We start from the raw sequence: 23,630 nt of genomic DNA on the forward strand, positions 1-23,630 counted from the left end.
TAGGAGAAGTAAAGGGATAGGTATAAGCTGACAGTAAGCGGAAAATAAGCACAGACAGGCAGCACTAGCAAAAGTCACATACCATGCAGAAGTAATACTCACTGCACCTTTACACTACAATCAACCTGCCCAGATTCAGTGTCTGGGAGGGCTATAGTGCTGTGTACGCTGTCCTTAATCAGGGGAGAGGTACACAGGGGGACCGGTCCGCGTGCTCCCTGAGATCTGCGCTGCCACTGGGAAAATGGCCGCTGGAGACCTCAGAGGAGGAGTGGCCGAGTAGATGCAGCTCAGCGACGCCAGACTACGTGCTGAAAGGTGCGCTGAGCTGAGGGGAGGAGCCGCTGACAGGGAAGGCTTCCTCCCCTGGCTGGCCATAACCCCAGGGATGCTGGCTTCCCGCTTGCCCCTTTATCCCTGGTGGTCTAGTGGTCCCACGGGTTATGGGGGGGGCCCGCCGCCACTGCCAGCAGCCTCCGGTCTGTCCCCAGGACCGGAGGCTAAAGGACTGCATTTAAGGCATTCCGCGCGCCGCCGCTAGCCAGCGACGCGCGGCTTACCTGAATCCCCGGCGACTCCGGCAGCAGTCCTGGGAGGTAGACAGAGTCCGGCTAGTACGGACTCTGCCCTCCCGCCGCGATCCCCAGATCAGTACTGGCGTCGCGGCGCCAGTCGGGGATCAGAGCGGCAGCGTGGGCGTCTGTACAGACAGCCCTTCGCTGCCGTCTGTAGTAAAAAGAGATTAAAAATAAATAAAATCTAACTTAAAATAAAAAGCTTCTGGGGGCTGCTCCTGCAGCCCCCCTGCGCGGTGACCGACTCCGGCCGGGCACCAGCTTACACTGAGGTGCCTGTGGCTCGGGGGCGGGGTATAGAGGAGGACCCAAGTGCATCCTGGGAGCTAAAAGCTTAACTGTGTGGTGCCCATGGATCCTGTTCCAGCTATAACCCCAAGGTCAACCCTGTGGACCCCCTATGGACCCTGAAGTAGAAAGTTGCTGATATAATTGTCCTTCATGTCACTAGTCATAATATCCGCTGGCTTCAGACCTAGTTCATCAGCTGTTTGTAAAATATAGGACTGACAGCAATGAAGACTTATAATCAGGTGCTAATATTACCTAGGAGCGCAATAAGCCAGGACGCGTTTGGTCATCAATCTACTTTGATCCCACAACATCGCTAACACCTTACTCCACTGTTACTGAGGGAGCCGCTCACCTGTACTGGAGTGAGGACGGATCATTTGCATTCCATGAGGCTGGAAATCCATCTCGTAACACCCGTCCTCCTCTTCCTCCTCTTTAACCTTCACCAGAACGTAATCTAGGAGAAATAGGTTTGTAGGTCAGCTATGGAGCCTCTACAGGTAACAGCTTCAGGCCAGAGAAATATATGGTTATATAAACATCCCCTTTTGTCAGCAGACACTGTGCAGACCTGTAGCCGCAATGTAATAATATCGTACGTCTCATTGTCCTGCCCGTGGTCCATCAGTGGGGACGTGACCTGTAAAGCTGGACGCACCTGCAGCATTATTGGTCTAATACTGCCATGTGCGTCGCCCCTAAATGATCAGTATGACCAAGAATAATCCCATCGAAAATAACTGCGAACATTCTGTGCGCATGCCCCATCTGACTAGCAGGCGCCTCGTGGCGCGGCCGGATGTGATATATCTACAGGCGATACGAGTGACTTAATGTGGACGTTTACAAGTCTACGGCCGGCAGATGGGGTTAACCCTTCGTTGTCAGAGGTGTGTAACACATTCAGAGCCAAAACCAATTTACATGGCTACAAGGATAGAAGGAATCGGTATAACCTTTTGTACTTTATGGGGGGTGGAGGTGACATATTGGGCATTTTTCGGTGGCATATCAGACTATCCCATAGATAGGTAGGAAATGTAAGGGTGCTATCCAATACGTCTCCTTCTACAGTATTCCGAGACATAACGTACATACAGATGGCAAATATGTCTGCTGCATGAGGGTGCCACCTACCTAAGTGAGCCATAATAAAAGAATTTGTATTGAAGTTTGGGTTTATTTCTACAGAGTTACCGGCTTATTACACTCCCTTTACAAAGCCTTCAGCGCTAACAGGTAGATTTTCAAAAGTGCATTAAAATGTGTTGGTTTCATTTTACCCTTTTTATATGGTAGACTTTGAGAAGCGAGGGAAAAGAGGGATGGGAGGGGGGGGGGGTGTTGGGGAGCTTATCCTTTACCATTTGGTTATTTTATTACAAGAGGTGTTAAATCTTTATTAAGATAAGCTTAGCGGACCTGTAGATGACAGCCAGGCAGGTGTCACATTGAGAGGAGCGATCCGGGTCTTACTGACCGCCTGGGGCAGACACGAGGTTCTAGCGACACCTGAGACGCATTGTATATGGAAAGGCTCTGTCTCTGGTTCTAAAGGCAGGAAATCAGCTTTCACACCTCACTGCCCGCTGTATAAAAGGTGCCGAAGTGTAACATCATCATATGTGGTAGCCACTGAGCACAGTATCTCCATGGGAATTAATTCACTTATAGAAGGTATCTGGTGGTGTGAAGGGGTATAACTTGTGTAACAAGAAGCTGATAATATAGGAACACTACAGCTTACAATAACAGTCTATGTGGGTGGTGAGCTGACTTAGTTCTTTTGCTTTCGCCGATTAGCACCCTGTTCCGCTAACAGCGCCAGTTAGTGAATGGCGCTGCAGTTCTATACTGCGAGATATTTCGCCATCTTCCCTTCTCTCGTAACGTATTTTTGTGACATCTTTAATGGTTACCAAAGGTGATATTTTTGAAATGTGTAAAAGTCTCTGCTGAATAAAATAAGAATACCCCATGTCTGGGAGGTGATTGGTCGGGAAGTTACTGTTTGATAAACACTAATAATAATGGAACCACCAGGGGCACTGTCCCATTGGAGTCTATGGCATATATGGGCTTTGTGCCCGGCAAGCATGTAGCATGGCAGCTCCTATTCATGTAGATAAGTGCAAATAATCACAGAATTGGACACATTGTTTATTCACTCATTGTATTTCTCTCAGAATGGACTAAGGGTCTCCTTCAGACCCGCTCGCGAGCGCTGTACACTCGCAAGCGGGTCGATGTTACCCAAATGTGCATGCGCACGACGGAGGCTGATAGAGCCAAAAGCACTCCGGGCTTGCGGCAGACGAGACCCTACCGCAAGGGTCTCGTCTCAAGCCCGATGGTCGCGATGGTCTTGACCATCGCGACCATATTTTTGGCCGCTCGCATAAGCTGTGGGTGGTCACCCACAGCTATGCGAGCGGCCAGGAGGCCGCTCCTATTTTAGGTAGGACGGGCCAGATTCAGAGCGAGCGCTCTTGTCAGAGCGTCCGGCCCTGAATCAGGCCCTAAGTGTGTGTTGAATTGGATAATACCCCCATTAAATGTAAGTTACCTGGGCTAGCATCCGGGGAGCTGTACCTCTCCTGAAAGTGATGGTCGCCCATTACGTACGTCCGGCCATCTTCTTCAATCTTCACCAAAATTTCTGGCTTTAAACTACGTCCTACATCAGGCAGAAATGACATTATGCTAATTTAGGTGTACAGAATAAAGTTGCTGACATGGATTTCTCCGAACACAACAAGCAATAAACCCAAACAGAATATGACAACTAGGGGTGTGATCAATACACCCGTACACACCCTCTGCGGCCCCAAAACACATTTATGTAGATACTGTACACATTGCTCTATGTCCAAAAACATCAACATTCAATTTTACACATACAGTATAGGTCCAGTACTATCAAACACGCTAGGTAGCTAAAAATCACATAACAGGTACAGAAAGGTATTGGTCAGCCAACATCTAGTATGCAGGTTATATACAGGCTAGTCAGCTGACATCTGGAGTATACAGAATGGTACTAGTCAGCTGACATCTGGAGTATATAGAATGGTACTAGTCAGCTGACATCTGGAGTATATAGAATGGTACTAGTCAGCTGGCACCCGGAGGATACAGAAAGGTACTAGTCAGCTGGCACCCGGAGGATACAGAAAGGTACTAGTCAGCTGGCACCCGGAGGATACAGAAAGGTACTAGTCAGCTGGCACATGGAGGATACAGAAAGGTACTATTTAGCTGACATCTGGATGATATATTACGGTATTAGATGATACCAGGATAATATAGAAAAGTGTTTGTCAGGTGACATCTGGCGAATATATATAGATACTAGTTAGCTGACACCTTCAACAGGGGTATTCGACATGTGGCCCTTCAGCAGCTGTGGAACTACACATCCCAGCATGCCCTACCACAGTTTTGTTATTGAGGCATGCAAAGACTGTGGCAAAACATGCTGGGATGTGTAGTTCCATAGCAAGTGAAGGGCCATTAATACCCCTGACCTATGGGATCACCTGGCCGTTGTCTGTGCCTGGCGTGAACACTTGCAGTACACGTCTGTGTGAGCTGAAAGCAAGCGTGGCTTATTATTATTTACCAACATTCATTAATATGGCGGCAGCGTACACCATAGCGCCTTACACATGCCGGGAAGTCAGTCTGCAGATGAGCACTGTTGGCCTGCAAGCACTCATCCGCTAACTGCAGGAATAGGCTCTCACGTGGTCACTAGGACCTGTGCATGCGCGCGGCCACACCGCAGGAATAGGCTCACACGTGGTCACCAGGACCTGTCCACGTGCGGCCACACTGCAAACACAGCTTACTTTTTCTGCAGTTATTTACCAATGAAACGTCAAATGGGATCTTCCATCAATAATACAAATATTATCATTCATACTGAAATTCCTTTCTTACTTTCCCTCCCCCATTATACTGAGCTGGCGATCTGTATAGCTGAACGCATGTAATGTATCTATACGCGTCTGATCGTGATCAGATAAATAGGAAGCACACAGGGGAGAGGTTAGCCTGTAACTAGTGGCGTGTAAATGTCATGGTCCGCATGGATAAAGGTCATAGCAATGTAATAATAACATGTATGTGGCCATCCTCTACACACCAGGATACACACTCTGCCTATATCTCCCAGCCTAGGAGTCAGGTACAGGATTCCCTTCTCTATTCCTGGGCGTTTACCTCCGAATGAGCTCAGTTCCATTAATCACCTGTACTGGTCTCAGGACTCTCCCCCTCCTCATACATCTCGTCATTCCTCATATAGGACTCGTCCTCGTATTCCTCAGTCTTTACCACAACATCAGGATTCGCCATTGCGTAACCTGCAATTATAGATAGAAGAGATATTTCTGCTGCACAACAGAATGTAGAAGAGTCACACCCTGCTCAGATATACGCCAATTCCCCAAACTGATCTATATATATATATTTATTATACATATATACACTGCATCTGAAAAGTATTCACAGCGCATCACTTTTTCCACATTTTGTTATGTTACAGCCTTATTCCAAAATGGAATAAATTAATTTTTGTCCTCAAAATTCTACACACACTACCCCATAATGACAACGTGTAAAAAGTTTTTTTTGAGATTTTTGCAAATTGAATAAAAAATTTAAAAAAAACTAAGAAATCACATGTACATAAGTATTCACAGCCTTTGCTCAATACTTTGTTGATGCACCTTTGGCAGCAATTACAGCCTCAAGTCTTTTTGAATATGATGCCACAAGCATGGCACATCTTTTTTTGGGCAGTTTCGCCCATTCCTCTTTGCAGCACCTCTCAAGCTCCATCAGGTTGGATGGGAAGCGTCGGTGCACAGCCATTTTCAGATCTCTCCAGAGATGTTCAATCGGATTCAAGTCTGGGCTCTGGCTGGGCCACTCAAGGACATTCACAGAGTTGTCCTGAAGCCACTCCTTTAATATCTTGGCTGTGTGCTTAGGGTCGTTGTCCTGTTGAAAGATGAACCGTCGCCCCAGTCTGAGGTCAAGAGCGCTCTGGAGCAGGTTTTTATCCAGGATGTCTCTGTACATTGCTGCATTCATCTTTCCCTCTATCCTGACTAGTCTCCCAGTTCCTGCTGCTGAAAAACATTCCCACAGCATGATGTTGCCACCACCATGCTTCACTGTAAGGATGGTATTGGCCTGGTGATGAGCGGTACCTCGTTTCCTCCAAACATAACGCCTGGTATTCACGCCAAAGAGTTCAATCTTTGTCTCATCAGACCAGAGAATTGTGTTTCTCATGGTCTGAGAGTCCTTCAGGTGCATTTTTGCAAACTCCAGATGGGCCACCATGTGCTTTTTACCAAGGAGTGGCTTCTGTCTGGCCACACTACCATACAGGCCTGATTGGTGGATTGCTGCAGAGATGGTTGTCCTTCTGGAAGGTTCTCCTCTCTCCCCAGAGGAATGGTGTAGCTCTGACAGAGTGACCATCAGGTTCTTGGTCACCTCCCTGACTTAGGGCCCTTCTCCCCCGATCGCTCAGTTTAGACGGCCGGCCAACTCTAGGAAGAGTCCTGGTGGTTCCGAACTTCTTCCATTTATGGATGATGGAGGCCACTGTGCTCATTGGGACATTCAAAGCAGCAGATATTTTTCTGTACCCTTCCCCAGATTTATGTCTCGAGACAATCCTGTCTCGGAGGTCTACAGACAATTCCTTGGACTTCATGCTTGGTTCGTGCTCTGACATGCACTGTCAAGTGTGAGACCTTATATAGACAGGTGTATGCCTTTCAAAATCATGTGATATCAACTGAATTTACCACAGGTGGACTCCAATTAAGCTGTAGGAACATCTCAAGAATGATCAGTGGAAACAGGATGTACCTGAGCTCAATTTTGAGCTTCATGGCAAAGGCTGTGAATACTTATGTACATGTGATTTCTTAGGGTTGTTTTTCTTATTAAATTTGCAAAAATCTCAAAAAAACTTTTTACACGTTGTCATTATGGGGTAGTCTGTGTGCATTGGGCCTGATTCAGAGCCGGACGCTCTGACCAGAGCGCTCGCTCTGAATCAGGGCCCTCCTCCATGAAAATGGAGTGTCCTCCTGGACGCTCGTATAGCTGAGGGTGACCACCCACAGCTATAGCGAGCGTCCATGATGATGGTCGCGATAGTCAAAGACCATCGTGACCATCGGGCTTGCGACGAGACCCTGCGGTAGGGTCTCGCTGCCGCAAGCCCTGGAGTGATTTTGGCTCTATCAGAGCCAAAATCACTCCCACTGACATCACTAGTGATGTCAGTGGGGCCGGTTTACAGACGGATGGGAACGCCTTCGTCTGGGCAGCCACGCCCCCAGCACGCTCACCAAAGGGGGCGTGCTGTCAATCAACATCGACAGCACGCCCCCTTTGGTGCGAGACCCGGAGCGAAAGCTTGGCTGTCGCAGTCCGGGTCTCGCGCATGCGCACGACGGAGCTCCCTCCGTCGGGCGCATGCGCAGTGGGGCAACATCGACCCGTTTGCGAGCGTCCTTTGCTCGCGAACGGGTCTGAATGACCCCCATAATCTTGAGGACAAAAATGAATTTATTCCATTTTGGAATAAGGCTGTAACATAACAAAATGTAGATAAAGTGAAGCGCTGTGAATACTTTCCAGATGCACTGTACATATGTAATTGCAAACACAAGAGGGGCAACATTTAATATTTTAATGGTACTTAGGCCTGATTCAGACCCGGACGCTAAGCAGCGCTCGCATAAAAAAGGGGACGGGTATTCTAATAGCACGATCGTACGGCAAGGCATAAGGACGCCCTCTATGTCTTTGCGAGCGGCCGCTGTGCGATCGTAAAATATGCATGCTAAATGCACTGTCTGCTGCCATTAAAGACACTGCTTTACTGAGTACCTGCCTGTCTTGAGTCCTCATTTCTACACCCCGTGTTACAATACATAACACACTAATATAAATATACATATATATATACACACGCACACATGCATGGATATACACACACATACATATACACACAAATAATAATCTCACTGCTTATGCTTGTTATCCCAAGTTTATTATTATCTTAGTTGAATGCTGTTATTATATTTCAGCTTTAATTAGTCTTTCATGTTATGTGTTTGTTATAATGTGTTCAAATGTATATGTGGTTTTGCTGTATCCGCTTAGGATGTTGCCATGGTGATGGTTCACTTTGATTTTGATACTCATACGTCATCTTCCGCTTCCGGGGCGGCAGACGGGCATTCACACGAGGTTTTGCTATAAAGGTATGTTTTTATTGTATTGTCATTTGTATCCTGACAAAAGAACGTGATTAAAAATTCTGAAACGTTGATATAAACTCCGGGGTCCTGTACCTGTTTATACGTTAGACACCACGAGTGCCACCTTTTCGTTTGTGTATGCTGCGTCCATCCATCTTTGGATGTATCGACCGACGGAGGCACCGATGCATTAAATCATCAGACTTAGCGAGTGCCGGCATTGAAGCTTTTTATATATATGTAAAAATAAATAAACAAAACACACACATGCATACATATATAAAAACACACACATGCATACATACATACACACACACACACACATGCATACATACATACACACACATTACCTGTGCTGTTTTCAGGGAGACTCTCACTATCCTCTGACTGCAGGTCACCCTGTATATACAGCTCTTCTTCATGTCCAGGTCTCACCCCAGGCCTCCTGCCGCCATATCCTATGCAGATAAGGGGAATACAGAACCAGGCTGGTTACTCAGCTCAATGCCTCATCTTTATACTGCGTCTGTCTCTACAATGTACAATCGTACCAACCATTTACAGTGTGCCCGTTCTGCCTTATGTGACAGAGGTGTGCCACCAACGGGATCCCCACAGCTGCCAGACACAGCTACTGTGTGCATGTGGGTAGGGGAGCAGTCACCAGTAGCATATCTAGGGGTCCGGGTGGCTTACAGTGTGCCAACTCTGCCTTGTGTGATAGAGAAAGAGATGTGCCACCAACGGGATCCCCATATCTGCCAGACACAGCTACTGTGTGCATGTGGGTAGGCGAGCAGTCACCAGTAGCATATCTAGGGGTCCCGGTGGCATTTATAGAAAAAATAGGAAAAATATGGATGTTACAGAGGCCACAATATAATAATAAGAGATTGATGTATAATGTTATCTAGGTACCCCAGCAATGCTATATAGTGATGTGATGAGCTACCTGTGCTGGTCTCTGGGCTCCCATCGCTCTGAGGATCGTACAGTTCTTCCTCCTCAATCTTCACTATTACTCCTGGCTTCACCATCGTACATTCTACAAATACAGTATAAAGTCAGAGTCACTGTCTGTGTAATAATCAGTTACTAGTATAAATATACATTACTCCTCCCCCCCGTCCCTTATCGCTCTCATTGTCTGTGTAATAATCAGTTACTATAAATATACATTACTCCTCCCCCGTCCCTTATCACTCTCATTGTCTGTGTAATAATCAGTTACTATAAATATACATTACTCCTCCCCCCGCCCCTTATCATTCTCATTGTCTGTGTAATAATCACTTACTATAAATATACATTACTCCTCCCCCCGCCCCTTATCGCTCATTGTCTGTGTAATAATCAGTTACTATAAATATACATTACTCCTCCCCCCGCCCCTTTTATCGCTCTCATTGTCTGTGTAATAATCAGTTACTATAAATATACATTACTCCTCCCCCCGCCCCTTATCACTCTCATTGTCTGTGTAATAATCAGTTACTATAAATATACATTACTCCTCCCCCCGCCCCTTATTACTCTCATTGTCTGTGTAATAATCAGTTACTATAAATATACATTACTCCTCCCCCCGCCCCTTATCACTCTCATTGTCTGTGTAATAATCAGTTACTATAAATATACATTACTCCTCCCCCCGCCCCTTATCACTCTCATTGTCTGTGTAATAATCAGTTACTATAAATATACATTACTCCTCTCCCTGCCCCTTATCACTCTCATTGTCTGTGTAATAATCAGTTACTATAAATATACATTACTCTTCCCCCCGCCCCTTATCGCTCATTGTCTGTGTAAATATACATTACTCCTCCCCCCGCCCCTTATCACTCTCATTGTCTGTATAATAATCAGTTACTATAAATATACATTACTCCTCCCCCCGCCCCTTATCACTCTCATTGTCTGTATAATAATCAGTTACTATAAATATACATTACTCCTCCCCCCGCCCCTTATCACTCTCATTGTCTGTATAATAATCAGTTACTATAAATATACATTACTCCTCCCCCCGCCCCTTATCGCTCATTGTCTGTATAATAATCAGTTACTATAAATATACATTACTCCTCCCCCCGCCCCTTATCACTCTCATTGTCTGTATAATAATCAGTTACTATAAATATACATTACTCCTCCCCCCGCCCCTTATCACTCTCATTGTCTGTGTAATAATCAGTTACTATAAATATACATTACTCCTCCCCCCTCCCCTTATCGCTCTCATTGTCTGTGTAATAATCAGTTACTATAAATATACATTACTCCTCCCCCCGCCCCTTATCACTCATTGTCTGTATAATAATCAGTTACTATAAATATACATTACTCCTCCCCCCTCCCCTTATCACTCTCATTGTCTGTGTAATAATCAGTTACTATAAATATACATTACTCTTCCCCTCGCCCCTTATAGTTCTCATTGTCTGTGTAATAATCAGTTACTATAAATATACATTACTCTTCCCCCCGCCCCTTATCGCTCATTGTCTGTATAATAATCAGTTACTATAAATATACATTACTCCTCCCCCCGCCCCTTATCACTCTCATTGTCTGTATAATAATCAGTTACTATAAATATACATTACTCCTCCCCCCGCCCCTTATCACTCTCATTGTCTGTATAATAATCAGTTACTATAAATATACATTACTCTTCCCCCCGCCCCTTATCACTCTCATTGTCTGTGTAATAATCAGTTACTATAAATATACATTACTCCTCCCCTCGCCCCTTATCACTCTCATTGTCTGTGTAATAATCAGTTACTATAAATATACATTACTCCTCCCCCCGCCCCTCATCACTCTTATTGTCTGTGTAATAATCAGTTACTATAAATATACATTACTCCTCCCCCCGCCCCTTATCACTCTCATTGTCTGTGTAATAATCAGTTACTATAAATATACATTACTCCTCCCCCCGCCCCTTATCACTCTCATTGTCTGTGTAATAATCAGTTACTATAAATATACATTACTCCTCCCCCCGCCCCTTATAGTTCTCATTTTCTGTGTAATAATCAGTTACTATAAATATACATTACTCTTCCCCCCTCCCCTTATCACTCTCATTGTCTTTATAATAATCAGTTACTATAAATATACATTACTCCTCCCCCCGCCCCTTATCACTCTCATTGTCTGTATAATAATCAGTTACTATAAATATACATTACTCTTCCCCCCGCCCCTTATCGCTCATTGTCTTTATAATAATCAGTTACTATAAATATACATTACTCCTCCCCCCGCCCCTTATCACTCTCATTGTCTGTGTAATAATCAGTTACTATAAATATACATTACTCCTCCCCCCGCCCCTTATCACTCTCATTGTCTGTGTAATAATCAGTTACTATAAATATACATTACTCTTCCCCCCGCCCCTTATCGCTCATTGTCTGTATAATAATCAGTTACTATAAATATACATTACTCCTCCCCCCGCCCCTTATCGCTCATAGTCTGTATAATAATCAGTTACTATAAATATATATTACTCCTCCCCCCGCCCCTTATCACTCTCATTGTCTGTATAATAATCAGTTACTATAAATATACATTACTCCTCCCCCTGCCCCTTATCACTCATTGTCTGTATAATAATCAGTTACTATAAATATACATTACTCCTCCCCCCGCCCCTTATCACTCTCATTGTCTGTGTAATAATCAGTTACTATAAATATACATTACTCCTCCCCCGTCCCTTATCACTCTCATTGTCTGTGTAATAATCAGTTACTATAAATATACATTACTCCTCCCCCTGCCCCTTATCACTCTCATTGTCTGTGTAATAATCAGTTACTATAAATATACATTACTCCTCCCCCCGCCCCTTATTGCTCTCATTGTCTGTGTAATAATCAGTTACTATAAATATACATTACTCCTCCCCTCGCCCCTTATCACTCTCATTGTCTGTGTAATAATCAGTTACTATAAATATACATTACTCCTCCCCCCGCCCCTTATTGCTCTCATTGTCTGTGTAATAATCAGTTACTATAAATATACATTACTCTTCCCCCCGCCCCTTATCACTCTCATTGTCTGTGTAATAATCAGTTACTATAAATATACATTACTCCTCCCCCTGCCCCTTATCGGTCTCATTGTCTGTGTAATAATCAGTTACTATAAATATACATTACTCCTCCCCCCGCCCCTTATCACTCTCATTGTCTGTGTAATAATCAGTTACTATAAATATACATTACTCCTCCCCCTCCCCTTATCACTCTCATTGTCTGTGTAATAATCAGTTACTATAAATATACATTACTCCTCCCCCCGCCCCTTATCACTCTCATTGTCTGTGTAATAATCAGTTACTATAAATATACATTACTCCTCCCCCTCCCCTTATCACTCTCATTGTCTGTGTAATAATCAGTTACTATAAATATACAGTACTCCTCCCCCCTCCCCTTATCACTCTCATTGTCTGTGTAATAATCAGTTACTATAAATATACATTACTCCTCCCCCCTCCCCTTATCGCTCATTGTCTGTGTAATAATCAGTTACTATAAATATACATTACTCCTCCCCCCGCCCCTTATCACTCTCATTGTCTGTATAATAATCAGTTACTATAAATATACATTACTCCTCCCCCCGCCCCTTATCACTCTCATTGTCTGTGTAATAATCAGTTACTATAAATATACATTACTCCTCCCCCCGCCCCTTATCACTCTCATTGTCTGTGTAATAATCAGTTACTATAAATATACATTACTCCTCTCCCTGCCCCTTATCACTCTCATTGTCTGTATAATAATCAGTTACTATAAATATACATTACTCCTCCCCCGTCCCTTATAGTTCTCATTTTCTGTGTAATAATCAGTAATTATAAATATACATTAATCCTCCCCCGCCCCTTATTGCCCTCATGTTATATTTCCCCCCACTCCTTTACCCTTCAGTCAACGTCTCCCCAGCCGCCTGTCCCTCACACATACCGATCCCTACTGGTACTATGGATAGAAGACTGGGTGCATACCGAGGGACTTAAACGAGTGATAATGCTCCATCATCGCCCCCTTGAGCGGTGGCTTTTCTCTGTAAGCAGACAGACTGCAAATCTTCCCGCAGACTCAATTCAGTCCTGAAAACAAACAAACACATCATCATTACTGTCCTAACACAGATTATACTCATACCAAGATAACCACTAGCTCTGAATACAATGAAATGGCTGCTTTATACCATCAAACCTTTCATGTATGATGTATGGGATGTTTTGTAGCCATATAGATCTATGGTCGCTATGGGAAACATCTCCACTTATAAAAACTCTCACTTTAGTAAATATACCCCCTAATACTGAAGACATAAAAGGATGTAGCGTCATTTCTTTTTCATAAAGATACCTAATGAGATTTCCAACAGCAAGGTAATACATTTCTACATCTAACAGAGCTCATTATTAATATGGAAGTGATTTAGGAAGTTTAGAATGGAGATTTCGGGGAAGTAAGAGAAAGTAAGAAGTCCTGAGCAGAGGAATCTACTTTATATTCTGTTTGGGGAACTCATTTGTTTTTGCTTGCCCTATCGCGCCTTATCCCCCTTATAAACTGACGAGGCGACATTCAATTGTTTTTTTTCTGTGCATGTCGCGCCCAAACAGACTAGATTTAGTTGCGTAAAGTGGCTAAACCAGTCTAAAGTCCTGGTTAGCAGAAATCATGCTAGGGCGCCCATCGGTAGGAACTATTGAATATCTGCCATCGGGCGCGCAATACTGCTGCGGGAGGCAAAAAGAAGTGAACTCCACCATGTCACTATTAGTTCGGTCCAGGGATGTATGGGCAGAAGTTCGGTCCTGGGATGTTTGGGCAGAAGTTCGGTCCTGGGATGTATGGGCAAAAGTTCGGTCCTGGGATGTATGGGCAGAAGTTCGGTCCTGGGATGTATGGGCAGAAGTTCGGTCCTGGGATGTATGGGCAGAAGTTCGGTCCTGGGATGTTTGGGCAGAAGTTCGGTCCTGGGATGTTTGGGTAGAAGTTCGGTCCTGGGATGTTTGGGCAGAAGTTCGGTCCTGGGATGTATGGGCAGAAGTTCGGTCCTGGGATGTATGGGCAGAAGTTCGGTCCTGGGATGTATGGGCAGAAGTTCGGTCCTGGGATGTATGGGCAGAAGTTCGGTCCTGGGATGTATGGGCAGAAGTTCGGTCCTGGGATGTTTGGGCAGAAGTTCGGTCCTGGGATGTTTGGGCAGAAGTTCGGTCCTGGGATGTTTGGGCAGAAGTTCGGTCCTGGGATGTTTGGGCAGAAGTTCGGTCCTGGGATGTTTGGGCAGAAGTTCGGTCCTGGGATGTTTGGGCAGAAGTTCGGTCCTGGGATGTTTGGGCAGAAGTTCGGTCCTGGGATGTTTGGGCAGAAGGAGACACCCAATAACAAGTATAAAATGAGATAGAGAACCATGCGCAGTGCCATGTATTACAGCAAATGCAAAGACATCTATTGCAAACCCAATGTTTGATGGTTTTAGGTTCTTGTTATTATAAAGATTATTATATAAAGCATGGAATGTTTATTACTTTATTCTGTGCTTTATTCCTTTCATTTTTATAGATGTAACAAATGCAGCTGTATATTGGGTTCTTGTTATTATATAAAGCATGGAATGTTTATTACTTTATTATGTTCTTTATACCTTTCATTTTTATAGATGTAACAAATGCAGCTGTATATTGGGTTCTTGTTATTATAAAGATTATTATATAAAGCATGGAATGTTTATTACTTTATTATGGGCTTTATGCCTTTCATTTTTATAGATGTAACAAATGCAGCTGTATATTAGGTTCTTGTTATTATAAAGATTATTATATAAGGCATGGAGTGTTTATTACTTTATTATGTTTTTTATTCCTTTCATTTTTAATAGATGTAACAAATGCAGCTGTATATTGGGTTCTTGTTATTATAAGGAATATTATATAAAGCATGGAATGTTTATTACTTTATTATGGGCTTTATGCCTTTCATTTTTATAGATTTAACAAATGCAGCTGTATATTGGCTGGAATTGAATTTGGAGATAAGTTCCGACCACGCGAAAAGCCGAGATCGGCGATACTTTTCCGCATCTAATTGAATACTGCCCTTAGTTGCAAACGGATGCAATAAACTGCTTCACAAGACTGCACTGACTGATTTGATATTTGTATATCTGTGTAAATGAATATGTATAGGAAGCACAATGAATGGAAAAAAAAACACATATACAGACAGACAGACAGACAGACATGAGGTAATAAGATGAAGCAGTTTCTTTGTTTCCGTGGGATCCTAATCTGGCTGTGTATAACCGCTAGATATAACTAGCTGCACATCGTGAATGGACGGCCCAGCATCCAGCTATCCGCCTTCCCCTGGCATCACATGATGCTAAAATAATCCATTACCTCCCCCCCCAGGTCACATGATGATGTTTTTGGGGACAAACAGGCTGCTGGTAATTGATCGCCTACGGCGCAGCCACAGCGCGGCCATTACACAGGCTGCTGGTAACTGATCACCTACGGCGCAGCCACAGCGCGGCCATTACACAGGCTGCTGGTAACTGATCACCTACGGTGCAGCCACAGTGCGGCCATTACACAGGCTGCTGGTAACTGATCGCCTACGGTGCAGCCACAGTGCGGCCATTACACAGGCTGCTAGTAAGTGATCGCCTACGGTGCAGCCACAGCGCGGCCATTACACAGGCTGCTGGTAACTGATCAGCTACGGTGCAGCCACAGTGCGGCCATTACACAGGCTGCTGGTAACTGATCGCCTACGGTGCAGCCACAGTGCGGCCATTACACAGGCTGCTGGTAACTGATCGCCTACGGTGCGGCCACAGCGAGGCCATTACACAGGCTGCTGGTAACACAGCACGGCCATTACACAGGCTGCTGGTAACTGATCACCTACGGTGCAGCCACAGCGCGGCCATTACACAGGCTGCTGGTAACTGATCGCCTACGGTGTAGCCACAGCGCGGCCATTACACAGGCTGCTGGTAAGTGATCGCCTACGGTGCGGCCACAGTGCGGCCATTACACAGGCTGCTGGTAAGTGATCGCCTACGGTGCAGCCACAGTGCGGCCATTACACAGGCTGCTGGTAACTGATCGCCTACCGTGCAGCCACAGTGCGGCCATTACACAGGCTGCTGGTAACTGATCACCTACGGTGCAGCCACAGCGCGGCCATTACACAGGCTGCTGGTAACTGATCACCTACGGTGCAGCCACAGTGCAGCCACAGTGCGGCCATTACACAGGCTGCTGGTAACTGATCACCTACGGTGCAGCCACAGTGCGGCCATTACACAGGCTGCTGGTAACTGATCGTCTACCGTGCAGCCACAGTGCGGCCATTACATAGGCTGCTGGTAACTGATCACCTACGGTGCGGCCACAGTGCGGCCATTACACAGGCTGCTGGTAACTGATCGCCTACGGTGCAGCCACAGCGCGGCCATTACACAGGCTGCTGGTAACTGATCGCCTACGGTGCAGCCACAGTGCGGCCATTACACAGGATGCTGGTAAGTGATCGCCTACGGTGCGGCCACAGTGCGGCCATTACACAGGCTGCTGGTAAGTGATCACCTACGGTGCAGCCACAGCGAGGCCATTACACAGGCTGCTGGTAAGTGATCACCTACGGTGCAGCCACAGTGCGGCCATTACACAGGCTGCTGGAAAGTGATCACCTACGGTGCAGCCACAGTGCGGCCATTACACAGGCTGCTGGTAAGTGATGACCTACGGTGCAGCCACAGCGCGGCCATTACACAGGCTGCTGGAAACTGATCACCTACGGTGCAGCCACAGCGCGGCCATTACACAGGCTGCTGGTAACTGATCACCTACGGTGCAGCCACAGCGCGGCCATTACACAGGCTGCTGGTAACTGATCACCTACGGTGCAGCCACAGTGCGGCCATTACACAGGCTGCTGGTAACTGATCGCCTACGGTGCAGCCACAGCGCGGCCATTACACAGGCTGCTGGTAACTGATCGCCTACGGTGCAGCCACAGCGCGGCCATTACACAGGCTGCTGGTAACTGATCACCTACGGTGCAGCCACAGTGCGGCCATTACATAGGCTGCTGGTAACTGATCACCTACGGTGCAGCCACAGTGCGGCCATTACACAGGCTGCTGGTAACTGATCACCTACGGTGCAGCCACAGCGCGGCCATTACACAGGCAGAGAGGCTTCAGGGTTGTGCAGAGAAATGACACAGAAAGCAGCTTATTTTCCCCCCATTTACCTGACTCCCTGGGAGCAGCTCAGGGGAAGCATCAGTCCTGTGACAGAGGAAGCAGGTACTTAGGGGACAGACACTGGTGATACAGAATGTTATGTCCCAGCAACAAAACAAAAGCTTTAAATGCGAGTTATTAAAAGACACAGACTGCAGATGTGTATGGTCTTCTCAGTATACTCCCTGCACAGTCCTTCTCTCCACATCATCCACCCCAATGACCTGAGTCACAGTGACAGACATATTCTCACCACTGTCCTCATACATTTTCCACATGGCTGCCTTAATCCGTATCAGACCATATCCCCCCCACAATACCCACCCTGTGATCCGTCCGTCCCTTCCCCTGTTGTGGCACTGGCTCAATTATGTACATTTAGTTTGTGCCTGTGTACCCCTGCGAGCGCACTACAACGGGTTCAGGATTGGATATATTTGTACAAATACATTTTTCTTTACGTTTGCACATGGGAGAGCCCGGCCACATGGGAGAGCCGGGCACCTGCGGGCATCCCATAACACACTACAGGGAATTGCTGGCTGACTACAGTAGTGTTTCCATTATGTGACTGTAATTTCCTTTTTAGTGACCCCCGGATGTTACACATGGAGTTTGCATAGATGTCGCTTACTTTGAACATGCAAAATTGGGGTTTGATAAATCATTGCCCAACGTGGGCGGTAACAGCAACGCACAATCGCCTGCTCTGTCACTGCCAGCAGGCAGGTAGGGGTGCTGCCGCAGGACAGGAAGGTGCAAAGGAGACAATAATATATGCCACCATTCTATTTTACTAAACTGGTCACGGTCTGGGCTCCAATACAGTCCCCACTACCATCAAATCCAACCCTGTTAGATCTAATTTAATTAGGTAGGGGGGAAATGATGACACCCCCCTCAAATGTGTGTGGTGCTCCCCAGAAGTAAGGCTCCCATTCATCAGTGATGGATTAAGCCAATTCCCTGATCCCCAGACGCCGGGGTTGGGGCATTGGTGAAATCCAACATGATGGATTTCCCCGATTTACTGATCACAATCTAATTATGATCGTGATCAGCAAATCTGGGATTTTTTTAACATAAAGAATTTATCAGATTCCCTGACGGATCGGAGATCATCGATGACCACCAATCAGCATTTCCGAGCGGCTGTTCCAGTCGTATCGGGAAACCTGTGAAACGGCCGCCTGATGTATGGGGGTCCTATACAGGTAAACAGCTCATTAAACTGATCATAGGTTATTAGACAGGTACTTTGTTATAGCACACCTCCTAGTCTATATAAGTAATCTCACAGTGCTACATGCTTACAAAAATGCTCAAAACACAATTACATTACTCCATGATACAATGTATTTAGTATTGGGAGTCCGAAGGTTCCCATACACAGACACAGGTGACATGTAAGTATGGACATGTCAGGACAAGTGGTTCCTGTGTCCTGTCCGTGCCACGTATTTCACTGTGACCAATATGGACAGCACTGATCAACCAATGGATCTCCGGGCAGGCCCAATAGACCGGTTGCCAGGTAGACCCCTACCTGTACCCAGTGCAATGCTATATGCCCAGGAAAAGAGGAGAGGGTGGCAGGTGATCTTAGAGGAGAGTGACATGATCCCAGGAGAGGTGGTGATAGAGGATGTTATCCCAGGAGAGGTGGTGACAGAGGAGAGGGATGTTATCCCAGGAGAGGTGGTGATAGAGGATGTTATTCCAGGAGAGATATCAGAGGAGAGGGACATATCCCAAAGGAGGGGGTGTCAGAGAAGAGGGACATTATCCCAGGGAAAAGGACAGGGTGGGCTATACCGTATGTAGCACCAATGACCATCATTATTTCTCCCACAGTCTCCCCTGTGCTGGATTGGTTTTTCTCCTCCTTTCAAATGCAAACAGCAATCCCGGATCACCACTGCAGTACTTACCACGCCCCATGCATGCAGCTGCGCAAACAGTGCCACGGTGACATTTATGTAGGAATCTGATGCTCGCAAACTCTTTGGGGGCGATTCAATTAGCATCGCGGGTATGTTGTAGCTCCCAGGGTGCTATACAATTGACTGCGTTGTGCCCAACATGTATCCCGGGAGACGCATCTTACCACCACTAATGCTCGTTGCTTAGTCGCAGTGCGCGATACATTTACCGTATGCGGAGAGCTCGCGACTAGCCCAGAGGCATTAGTTAACACGGATTTCTGTGCGCACCCTCAGGAGGGTAGGAGAAGGAACCCGCTAGTTGCTGTATTAACATGGGAGCAATTGAACAGCATCGGGCACATACTGTAACCTGGGACTTATATGTGGTCCCCTTTTCAGATTTCAGGTTGTAACTGTAAAACAACAGGAGGCCATCAGAAGTTTTGTTTTCAGTTCAAAACAAAATCTGTTGTTATTATTATGTTATTTATATAGCGCCACCAATTTACGCAGCACTGTACAGAGTTTATCACTCATGTCACACACACTAGGGATAAGTTTTGTCAGAATCCAGTTAACCTGCCAGTATGTTTTTGGAGTGTGGGATGAAAAACCGGAGTACCCAAAAAATAAAACGAGCAAAAAACAGAGAGAACATATAAACTGCACACAGACAAGGCCATGGATGGTAACTGTTTTCTTGCCCTCGGCGCTGTGAGGCAGTAACGCTAACCTCTATGCCGTCGTCCTGCCCAATTGACAACAAATCTGTCTATTGATATAGTTTAATAGGGCTCAGGTTTATGTAGTCGACAGCCAAAAACACACAGAATTTTTTTTTAAGAAACACCCCCTCCCCCGACATAAATGCAATCAGCCGGATATTAGTGACACCAAAATGGGGTTTATTTATTAAGCAGCTATTTACGAGCGTGTTTAGGCCCAAAACCTAAAAGAGCAAGGCTTTTAATTGCCACTCAGCAAACACAGCCAATTATTAGATGAATTCAGTTTGCTCCTGGGGTGCATCATATTTCTGTTGGTTAATGAAAACATTTGTGACCAATCTGTCGTCTGTGCAGCGGTTTTTTAAAGTGATCCCTATTTTTTTTTCCCAGTGGTGGAAGCTGTGGTAGTGGTCCACAGAACACGTAACACCCAACACGTTACAGTACATGCATGAGCAGTAATGTATTATAATGTGTGTCTAGAATAAGGGAGCTGGAATGTGCCCCCCTATGCACATGACAGTATGAAGGGACTGGCCTATGCCCCTATACACAGTGACAGGACAGTACGAGGGGACTGACCTATGCCTCCATATACACATGACAGTACGAAGGGACTGACCTGTGCCTCTCTATACACATGACAATATGAGGGGGCAGACTTGTGCCCCACTATAAACATGACAGTACAAGGGCACTGACCTATGCCTCCATATACACATGACAGTATGAGACTGACCTATGCCTCTCTATACACATGACAATATGAGGGGGCAGACTTGTGCCCCACTATAAACATGACAATACAAGGGCACTGACCTGTGCCTCCATATACACAAGAAAGTAGGAAGGGACTGACCTATGCCTCCATATACACATGACAGTATGAGGAGACTGACCTGTGCCTCTCTATACACATGACAATATGAGTGTGCAGACTTGTGCCCCACTATAAACATGACAGTACAAGGGCACTGACCTATGCCTCCATATACACATGACAGTATGAGACTGACCTATGCCTCCATATACACATGACAGTATGAGACTGACCTATGCCTCTCTATACACATGACAATATGAGGGGGCAGACTTGTGCCCCACTATAAACATGACAATACAAGGGCACTGACCTGTGCCTCCATATACACAAGAAAGTAGGAAGGGACTGACCTATGCCTCCATATACACATGACAGTATGAGGAGACTGACCTATGCCTCTCTATACACATGACAATATGAGTGGGCAGACTTGTGCCCCACTATAAACATGACAGTACAAGGGCACTGACCTATGCCTCCATATACACATGACAGTAGGAAGGGACTGACCTATGCCTCCATATATCCATATACACATGACAGTACGAAGGGACTGACCTATGCCTCCATATACACATGACAGTATGAGGGGCAGACTTGTGCCCCACTTTAAACATGACAGTACAAGGACACTGACCTGTGCCTCCATATACACATGACAGTATGGATATGGGAGTCTGGCACAGCAGCCAGAGGGAGCCATGCAGGTTAGAGAGATGATGGGCACAATGGCAGGGGGCGGGACACTGCAGGGTGAGAGGGTGCCCTGGGAAGGATGTCAGTGACCCGGCAGCCATCCTCCCACTCCCCCCGTGTGATATATGACATCTGACCTGGGCAGCTCCGGCGCTGGCCTCCGCCCGGGCTCCGGGGAGCGGCTCCTGTCTGTCAGGTTACACCGCGGAGCAGCCGCTCACCTGCAGCAGCGCTACACGGGGAGGGGGCGTGGCTGGTAGAGCCCGGCGTTCATTGGCTGGGACGCTGGACTGTCAGAGCGGAGAATTCTGGGAAGGCGAGACCCCGTGTAACAGAATCCCGGTGTCTCCTATGGGCAGCCAGCTCCGGTGGGACTACATCTCCCAGTGTGCAGCGCGACACTGGCTAGCTGCCGCTTCCAATGAGAAGAGCCGGAGGGGCTGCTGTGTAGTCGGCACTGCAGCATGAAGGATGCGATGGGCCTTGTGCAGACGGGCGACTGTGGCAGCACCAGGGATGCGGCAGCTGCATAGAGGTGTGGGGAGCGCTGCGAGATGAGGGCACTGACTGTAAACGCTGCAATACCACCCATGGCCAGAAGATGGCAGCACAACTCAGCTGCTCCAAATAAACCAATCTGTCTATTTAAATCTATACATAGTATAAATAGTCCCTGGTAGTCCGAATTGCTGCAAACGTTTCTATATAAGTTGTTCGCACTCTTTAATACTAATATTAGCAATTGTTTATATAGCGCCAATATTTACAATGCAAATATCATATGGACACAGTACATGTCTTTCATTTATAAAGTCACTTACAAAAATAATAAACAAACATTTAGAGAGGAAGTTGTAGAAACCTGCAAATCTAAAAATACTGAGAAACGACATCAAAGGTGGACGGAGAGGAAAACGCGGCTAAACGGAACCCACAGGCTAATTGTAAGGAAAATATACTGACATCAAGGGCGTAGCTATATAGGTGCAGGGATAGCGGCTGCTACGGGGGCCCAGGGCACCTCTGGGGGTCTGGCCCTCTCCCTGCACTGAGTTACACTGCCATCTCCTAAACCATACCTCACAACTGTCCCGATTTCAGCGGGACAGTCCCGTTTTACAGGCACTGTCCCACTCGCAGGGCGCAGGGTCCTGCGGTTGGGGAGGACACGCTAACACCGCTGCTCTGCTGCATAGCTGAGCAGCGGTGAATGGATCCATATACACTGTACCGGCTCTTGAAGAGGCTGGGGGGCTGTCTAGCAGCACCCGGAGCGCTGGGTAAGCCCCCAGCATGATGAAAATGGGAGAGTGGCTCACGGGTACGGCATTTACCACCAGACCATACCCTCTATTTTCAGGCGCGTGCAAAGGGCTCTCCATAAGGATGAAATGTTGGGAGGTATGCCTAAACCCTGGCTTTTCTGTTGTCACCAGAGTGCTGCTGCAGGGCATCTGGGCCCAGAGCTGATCTAAGCTGCAGCCATCTCTAGCTGCTGCCTGCATGTATTGTGATGTCACAGTGCAGGTCACAGCCCTATATAAAGAATGCCCAGCTACTGGTAGCCATTTTGTGGCTATAGCCATCTCTAGCTGCTGCCTGCATGTATTGTGATGTAACAGTGCAGGTCACAGCCCTATATAAAGGATACCCAGCTACTGGCAGCCATTTTGTGGCTATAGCCATCTCTAGCTGCTGCCTGCATGTATTGTGATGTCACAGTGCAGGTCACAGCCCTATATAAAGGATTCTCAGCTACTGGCAGCCATTTTGTGGCTATAGCCATCTCTAGCTGCTGCCTGCATGTATTGTGATGTCACAATGCAGGTCACAGCCCTATATAAAGAATGCCCAGCTACTGGCAGCCATTTTGTGGCTATAGCCATCTCTAGCTGCTGCCTGCATGTATTGTGATGTCACAGTGCAGGTCACAGCCCTATATAAAGGATTCTCAGCTACTGGCAGCCATTTTGTGGCTA

General features: G+C 46.3%; 1 protein-coding gene across 3 annotated transcripts in view; it reads right to left on the minus strand.

Annotated features, from left to right (window-relative positions):
- The window catches only part of LOC148442942 (uncharacterized), a 32,518-nt gene extending 10,537 nt beyond the window's left edge, over positions 1-21,981 (minus strand). Inside the window, exons 1-7 of one of the 3 annotated variants that reach the window (XM_088463492.1) lie at positions 21,789-21,981; positions 13,209-13,313; positions 9,120-9,212; positions 8,518-8,625; positions 5,123-5,236; positions 3,436-3,546; positions 1,222-1,326 (exon numbers count right to left, since the gene is read on the minus strand). In XM_088463492.1, coding sequence (XP_088319618.1) covers positions 1,222-1,326; positions 3,436-3,546; positions 5,123-5,236; positions 8,518-8,625; positions 9,120-9,212; positions 13,209-13,242 — 565 coding nt within the window. In that variant the 5' untranslated portion in view covers positions 13,243-13,313; positions 21,789-21,981. Of the gene's footprint in view, positions 1-1,221; positions 1,327-3,435; positions 3,547-5,122; positions 5,237-8,517; positions 8,626-9,119; positions 9,213-13,208; positions 13,314-21,592; positions 21,762-21,788 lie in introns of those variants that run through there. The other 2 variants (XM_088463493.1, XM_088463495.1) reach the window with 2 other exon arrangements.
- Between the last annotated feature and the right edge of the window lie 1,649 nt (positions 21,982-23,630).

This window comes from Taudactylus pleione, unplaced genomic scaffold, assembly GCF_031769625.1.
Source record: "Taudactylus pleione unplaced genomic scaffold, aTauple2 ptg001386l, whole genome shotgun sequence".
Taxonomy (NCBI): Eukaryota; Metazoa; Chordata; class Amphibia; order Anura; family Myobatrachidae; genus Taudactylus; species Taudactylus pleione.